The sequence below is a fragment of the Neofelis nebulosa genome, chromosome 1 (assembly GCF_028018385.1).
Source record: "Neofelis nebulosa isolate mNeoNeb1 chromosome 1, mNeoNeb1.pri, whole genome shotgun sequence".
In the NCBI taxonomy this organism is placed as follows: Eukaryota; Metazoa; Chordata; class Mammalia; order Carnivora; family Felidae; genus Neofelis; species Neofelis nebulosa.
The window spans coordinates 69,184,819-69,192,469 of record NC_080782.1 but is presented as its reverse complement, the minus strand read 5'-3'; the positions used below and the strand labels follow the sequence as shown (position 1 = coordinate 69,192,469).

The 7,651-nt window shown below is 45.2% G+C and overlaps 1 protein-coding gene across 1 annotated transcript; it reads left to right on the top strand.

Annotated features, from left to right (window-relative positions):
- The first annotated feature begins 1,287 nt into the window (after positions 1-1,287).
- Positions 1,288-6,556, top strand: TSLP (thymic stromal lymphopoietin). The gene is made up of 5 exons (XM_058737370.1): positions 1,288-1,436; positions 1,955-2,147; positions 3,031-3,075; positions 3,933-4,067; positions 5,994-6,556. Exons 1-5 carry the CDS (start codon positions 1,288-1,290, stop codon positions 6,108-6,110), a joined length of 639 nt encoding a protein of 212 aa, XP_058593353.1. The 3' UTR covers positions 6,111-6,556.
- The last annotated feature ends 1,095 nt before the right edge of the window (positions 6,557-7,651 follow it).

Below are 7,651 nucleotides of genomic sequence, written 5' to 3'. Positions count from 1 at the left end.
TCTGTGTTCCTAGCTCCTGCTTGCTGACCAGAAAACACCTCTGATGTCACAGCAGATGAATCAAGCTTTGGCATCATCCCACAACACCCTGAAAAGTTGGTGATGGGGGAAGGGGCAGCGAGATTTCTTTCCCAAAATTTGCTGTTTGCTGCTATGACAAAAAAAAAAAAAAAAAAGACACCTAAATTTGGAGGATTCCAGAAAAGCCCATTTAGAAGTCATCACTGAATCAGCGGCTTTCCATGACTCCTGTTAGCACCACATTCTTTATTCCCAGGCCTTAACCAGTGAACTGGGTCCAGCTGTACTGGTACAGCTGTTGAGCGCCTTCTATGAAAAAAGTTCACTTCTGGCTCAAGTCTCCACCCCACCCCCACCCCTGAGTCTGTGCTTTTCCCGCTTCCCTCGCCACCCCCTGCTGTTCTTCCCAGGCACGGCTCGGCCTGTGACCTTTGCTAGGACTCACGTGGGGCGCCCTGCCTCGTCTGCTTTGGCGGTGATTCCTAGGAACTTCCCAAGGACCAGGGCTTTGCAGGCTCTGACACGCAAGGGGTGGGGGTAAAGGGAGGAAGAGGGGAGCTGGGTGTCTGGAGAGCCCCGGGCGGCGCGAGCCAAGCTTGGGTGGAGTGGGGTTCATCCCCCAGAAGCCCAATGAGTGCCGGCATTCCGTCCCTTCAACCCTTGGTTGGCGTGGCCACAGCCGAGAAGGCGGCGAGGCATCCTCTCGGGAGCTCTCCCCGAATCATTTGGCTGCGCTTAAACTCCCTTTTCCGGATGAAGGAGGGCTTGCAAGTACAAACCCGAGCCCTCCACCCTTGAGGGTGTTCAAGCCCCAGGTGCCCGAAGTTGCTAGGCTGCGCAGGCGTGGGGCTAAGCGCCTAGGACGCACCGGGCGCACGAATCTTGCGCGCCTTCGCGAGAGCCGCGCGTTGGACAGCACCTTCCGCCGGTGCGCACCGCGGGACATCGCGCGACGCAGTTGGGTCCCGCTGGTCCGGTGTCGGCGTCTTTACGCTGGCCTTTAGAGTGGGGCTGTGAAGGTGGAGGGGAGTTGGATTCTGTGGTTTCAAGAGTTTTTGACACCTATAGAACATGCTCGAGAAGACCGGAGCCCCTGAGGTGCCCCCAGTCACCCAAGAGTAGACGCTTCTTTCCTGAAATTGATAAGGGAGTTTTGAAAAGTAAGTGTTTTGAGTGCGAGCCCCATCAATCTTTTCCCATTCATGTCAACTTCGAATCGGCTCTGAGCTTAAGGTTCTAGTCTCCATTGCACTTCAGTGCCTTCACATGGAAGAGAAGCCTGAAGCTGCACCCACCCTCCAAAGCATCCCATTAAGTAAGCACATGAGTTTCTTTAGTTGCCACAGACGAAAGAAAGTACTAGTTGAAAACGGCCAAAAGAAATACTCAAGAGTGTACAGCATGAGTGAGCATCGGTACCTAGTCCTTAGAGTGGCTGCCGTTTGGGGATATTTTTTTCTAACAAGAAAGGGGCTTGGTCATGGAAATGGCCCTGCAGGAGAAAGATGTAGGTATCTGTTTCTCAAAGCACCTTCTGGCACATATCAAGGGTTTAGGGCAAAGATAAAAGGAGGAAGGTGAGGGAAATTCCTGATGGTTTTTTACCAATGTGAAAATTCCATAGATTTGGCTGGTTCTATTTTTTCTTTCATGTAACCAATTCAGAATTCTATGAAGGAAGAGAATGACATCAAGGAAAATCATTGGTCTAGGAGAAAACAGCCCGTAGGCGTTTAGGTGTTATATATGTGGAGCCAGAAAGCTCTGGAGCATCAGGGAGACTCCAACTTAAGGCAACAGCATGGGTGAATATGGGCTTCAAGTGCACTGGGAATGAGAGACAAAGACTGGTGCCTGGGCATGTGCCCCTAAGGCAGGCCTTGCAGATCTAGAGGCAATTCAGTGTGGGTGGAAAGACTTTAGTGTGAAACAGGGGTGGAATTGAGTTTCCAAGTCTATTGCCTGATGCCTTATTATTTGTTCTGTCAGTTTTTTTCAGGAAGATCTTCATCTTACAACTGGTAGGGCTGGTGCTAACCTACAATTTCACTGACTGTGACTTTGAGAAGATTAGAAAGAAGTATCAGGAAGTCATTTATCAAGCCCTGAATAAATACATGAATGGGGTAAGTGAAGAAACATTAAAAATATTTTTTTCATCGAAAGAATAGGCATACACACATGCAAACTACAATTTAACTTTTAAGGAAAGAAACATGATTTGGAAAAAAATCATGGCCCAGCATTTTGTCAGACTTTCTTACAAGTGATACTTAAATATACTAGCCTCTACCTAGAAATTGGCACACATTAAGTGTGCAGATGCTGATGAGGAGCAGATATTGATGGATAATATATATCTATCAAGGTGTCTATCCTCTGCTGAAGTGCTGCTCTACCAGTGCAGTAAAAAAGAAAACTGGGTAAGGGCTTGAGAGAGAAAGGGGAGTAAAAAATAGGGACTTCTTGTGAGCTAAGCCCTAACCAGAGAGGACAGCCCTGGGAAAGGTGCACTGCAGGTCTTTCTAGTGTTCTAGAAGCCGTAGAATGCCATTATGGGATAAGGTGTGCTTTAGGATTTTAATATACAGTAGTAAAATTATTTTCCTGATTATTCTAATTTCTGGATAGAGTATGCAGGTGTGAAATGCATGAATGGTTACAAGGCCGATGTGGGCTTTCGAAAGATGGCATTATTGCTCACTTGTGTAGTTTTATGTACAAGTGTGCCCAGTTTGGTGCCGGGGGGCGGGTCTCTCTCTAGGACCAGGATCCTTTAATATCCGGTTTCAAACACTAGCAGGTACTATCTGAATTCCAAGTGTTTCACTACCTTGTCAATGGTGAGAACAGCTAGATGCGCAGGAAGCAAGTGCCTAAGTGGAAACTGCTTTCAGAGCATCTTTAAAACCTGGAAGCAGTGGGGGCGTGGGAGGGGGGGGGGAATGATTTCCCTTGTGAACTAAGGCTTTACTTATTGTCTTCTTTTTTTCTTCTTCTTTCTTCCAGGTCAAGAGCACCGAATTCAACAACTACATCTACTGTGAAGACCCGGTGAGTGGGTGCTCTGCACTGCTGGCTTTCTCCAGAGACACACCTGGCATTCCTGAGAGAGGGTAACCTGCGGCGCGTAGAACCGCAGGCGGTGGTGGCTGGGCTCCCAGGCGACGCTGACCGAGTAGGGACGCCTGGGCTGCCGGAAACCTCCGGGCCAGTGCCCTGCTTGGGACGCTACTTCTGTTCCAGTTTAGGGAGAGGAAGTCTCTCCTGGGAGCCAGTGGGATTCCGGGAGAGTCCCCTCTCCCCCAACCCAGGCCCCCGGCAGGAAAAGCAAGTCTGGAATAGTGACCAGGCAACGACGTCAGGGGCACCTCTCCCAGAGTGCAGAGCCTCTGCGGGGCGCGCCCCGCCTCTCGGCCGCATTCAGGGCGGCGAGACTGGGGCGGAGCCAGCACCGGCGCGCGTCCTTTCTCCTCCAGCGCGGCTGGCACGCTCGCCAACGCCCCTGGTTCCTCCTCCGTACTTGGGTGTTCTCTCTCTCTCTCTCTCTCTCTCTCTCTCTCTCTCTCTCTCTCTCTCTCTCTCTCTCTCTCTCTCCCCCCTCCCTCCCCCTCCCCCCCTCCCCCCCTCTCCCGCCCCCTCTGTCTCCCTCCCTCTCTCCCCCCCTCCCTCCCTCTCTCTCCCTTTCTCCCTCTCTCTCTCTCTCTCTCTCTTCTTCCGCCGAGATCTCTTCCTCCCCCTCGAAACGCGTCTGTGGTGTCTCCCGCTCCCCTCCCCCACCTCCCCCCCCCCCCCAATCTTCACTCGTTTCTTATCGACTCTCTTTTTTTGTCTCTTTCCGTTGTTTGTTTTTCCTGGCGTTTTCCCCGGCGTTTCCCCCGTTTCTCGTAAACCTTGCCGCCCGTGAGCAGCCAGATTGCCTCGCTAAAATCGACCTCATTACCTTCTATCCCACCCACGGCTGCACGACACTGGCCAAGGAAATCTTTGCGATAAGAACTAACGCTACGCTCACTCTCCAGTGCCCAGGCTACTCAGGAACGCAGGTAAGCTTTCTAAAGCCTTGGAATTAACCTTGAAGTGGCACTCTGTTGCAGAAGTCATTACGATTTTTATTCAGGTCCTATCTCCTGAAGAGCAAAGGAGCCTGTAACAGCTGTAGACTCAGTACACACAGGGTCCCCAAACCCATCTATTTCTAGGGTTCTGATTCTTTTGGCCCAATTATAGTTCTAAACCTTAGGCAGTGTTTCAGGATATAATCAGTGAGCCTATATCCTGGTTGCCCGAACATGGGAGAGTAATTATCCAAAATGCCAATTCCCAGGGACCCAACCTAGACCTTAAATATCACAATCCCTGTGCATTGACTCCTTATGAGATTCTTATCCTAAATTGGAGCAGCATTGTTTGGGCTTCGCACTAAATAATGTGTGTTTCTTTCATAAAAATTTAAATTATACATTAAATCTCTACCCCACATTTGCTTAATTGCTTATATAGCTCTCTTTACATAGTGGATTTTTGCATATGCAGTTACATGCATTTGAATGGATGTGTAACTTTAAATAGAAACAGTAGTGCAGAGTTAGGAGCAGGAAGTCTGGAAGACAACCTTTCCTGACTTTGGATCCTAGCCCCAAAACTTCTATTTTGACATAACTTCTAGCCTCTCTGTGGTCAGTTTCATGTGCAAAGTGAGAGTCACATTAGCGAGTCCCATATAGAGTGTTTATGAGGATTAAATGAGTCAATAGATGTGAAAGTACTTAGGAGTGCCTGGCAAATGACAAGTATTCAATAAATATTGACGTTTTTATGAAGTATTTATAGAGTATTCAATAAATAATGCAAGTAAAGCAGGGCATTTATCTTCCTGATGACAAATTTAAAAAAGACAAAAGAGACAAGTACAGATATGTATGATTGCTGTGAACTTTCTCAGTCTGCACACTGTGTGGCCAAGGCCGTCACATTTTTAGGGATTAAAGATTGAGCCATATGGTCCATCCATATGGACATCCATAGAGTTGAATGCTCAATACCACACAGCCATGTGAAAAACCTGTTTGGCTCTATGCCTTCCGTCAAGGAGACGCTGGCAAATCTACAGATAGCCACAGTGACATTCATCCATATAAGAAGAGCATAGAAGACAGTCTAGATCAAATTCTAGACAGCATGCGAGAAAGAGAAAGTCTGAGTAATTTATTTCAGCCCCCTCCCAAGCCCAAAGGGAGAGGCTAAGACCAATATTTTAGATTCAGTAGATTTTAGAGTAAGATTTTTACCTGATGAATTTTATTTATCTGAATATTGCATGTCTAGAAGGCCTAGTCTGTCACTATTCAAGAGTAATTCAGGTGAAAGAATACACAGAAAGATTATCACAATCTTTTTTTTTTTTTAAGTTTAGATTCCTTTTTAGTCTGTGGCACACTTTGGTGGCAGGAGGGACAGAAAGCAGCAGCACTTTGGGTCCAAATAAGAGGTTTACTGAATTACATCTATAAAGAGGCATAAGCTCTGTTCTTGAAGAATGTATGGTCTTGTCAGGGACATCATGAAACCACCAACTTAATCATTTATTTAGTCATGCAATAAATATTCAGCGTTTCCTACGTAAAAGACATTGTTGTCAGCACCACGGGGAATACCCATGATGCAATAATAAAACCGGCATGTGAGAGACAAGTTAAATGAAATACACTCTGAAGCACTAGAAGAGTTTCCAAAAGAAAAGTTTGAGCAATGAGCAGAGGGCTTGTAAAGGAGGTGGTGCTTGGCGTTGAAGCAAGAGTAGGTGGGTGGAGGGGAGGGAGGGCATTCCTCTAGGAGAAAACACATAGGAGCACATGTAAGCAGGTGTTTGGGGGACACACTGAGAGATGGATTTGCATAAAGAAGACCCTGCCACTCAGTGGTTGTTAAAGATTGTGACAGTCTTGACGATTGATTCTCGTATTCCACAGATAAATAATACCCAGGCAAAGAAGAAAAGAAAGAAAAGACAAGTTACAACAAATAAATGCCGGAAACAAGTCTCACACTTAATGGAATTGTGGCGTCGATTCAGTCGCATTTCATAGAAACAAAATACACCTTCCTTCAGGCTGTATTTCACCCCAACAAAATAAATCATCTTTATTAAGTAGATGTAATGTTAACTCTAACTGTGACACTTAAAAGATCACCAATAGTTATTTTTTTAATTACAGAAGGGTTTCTTGTTTTTGTAAGCTTTTATTGTGTCATGTGGTTTTATAATGCAGGGGAAACACTACCCCTCAAATGTAGGGGGAAACTGCCGTAGCAGTGATGCCTGGGCCACTGGCCCTGTGCGGTAATTCTCTGCTGGAACTACATAAGCCTTACTTCAAGGGGAGAATCTAAACATGCAGCAGAAGGAAAAAGAGAAGGCTGAGAAAGGAAAAGGTTGAACTCAAGAGCATGTAAACCTCTGTTTAAAAGGCAGATGTTTCGTCTATGTATACTGATACTTACTGTGTTCTCATGCTAAAAATGTACAAAAGAAGGGGCGCCTGGGTGGCGCAGTCGGTTAAGCGTCCGACTTCAGCCAGGTCACGATCTCGCGGTCCGTGAGTTCGAGCCCCGCGTCAGGCTCTGGGCTGATGGCTCGGAGCCTGGAGCCTGTTTCCGATTCTGTGTCTCCCTCTCTCTCTGCCCCTCCCCCGTTCATGCTCTGTCTCTCTCTGTCCCAAAAATAAATAAAAAATGTTGAAAAAAAAAATTTTTTAATGTACAAAAGAAAATAAAAGCAAAACGTGTGCACAAAAAGTTGTACACATAATGAAGCAATCTGAAAGAATGTCCAAGTAAAATATTGTGCAAGTATTATACATCAAGTTTTAAAAATTATCTGACAAGAGTGATGTATATGCAACCAGGTCCTGAATTGCCTTTATTAAAGCTAAAATATATATTTTTTTAAATTTATGGAATATATTTTTTATTTATTTGTAAGCACTTTTTAAAATGTACATATTGCTTTGTAATTGACACAATATATTTCTTAATAAAACAATTCTCAAATTAGCTTATGAATGGTCTTTTTAATGTGGTTAGTAGACTGAGGTGCATCACTTTTCTTCAGTTTTTTTTTAACTCTAGCCTTAATTTTTTAATTAATTAAAAATTTGTTTTTTTATCAGTATAACTGACATATTCATTTCAGATGTACAACATAATGCTTTGGTATTTGTATATATTGCAAAATGATCATCACAATAAGTCTGGTTAGTATCTATCAACATACATAGTTATAGATTTTTTGTGTGTGTGTGATGAAAACTTCAAAGATCTTCATTTCTTTAGTTCATTATGTCCCCTCATTCTTGGAGCCCACTGGCTATGCCCCCTCTTGCTTTGTAGCTTGGCCCTACCTATGGAGAGAATATTTGGGGATAGGTGGCTTCAGGATGCATTCCGATTATCTTTTTCTCAAGCTATGTCTCTAGTCCTTCTTTCCCCTGTTGAATTTCCCCCACACCTGGAAGACAGTGGAGAAAAAGGTAAACAATGTCAAATCATCCATTTTCCTATTCTTGAATGCCTGCTGACAGGTAAAGCCACAGGCACTCTGTCACTCACCTCCCAGTTAGATTGTTCT

Coding starts and splice junctions, on each gene's coding strand:
- TSLP (XM_058737370.1), top strand. CDS start 1,288: ATGGAAGAGAAGCCTGAAGCTGCACCCACCCTCCAAAGCATCCCATTA. Junction 1,437..1,954: donor TACAGCATGAGTGAGCATCG/GTACCTAGTCCT, acceptor AGTGTGAAACAG/GGGTGGAATTGAGTTTCCAA. Junction 2,148..3,030: donor TGAATAAATACATGAATGGG/GTAAGTGAAGAA, acceptor TCTTTCTTCCAG/GTCAAGAGCACCGAATTCAA.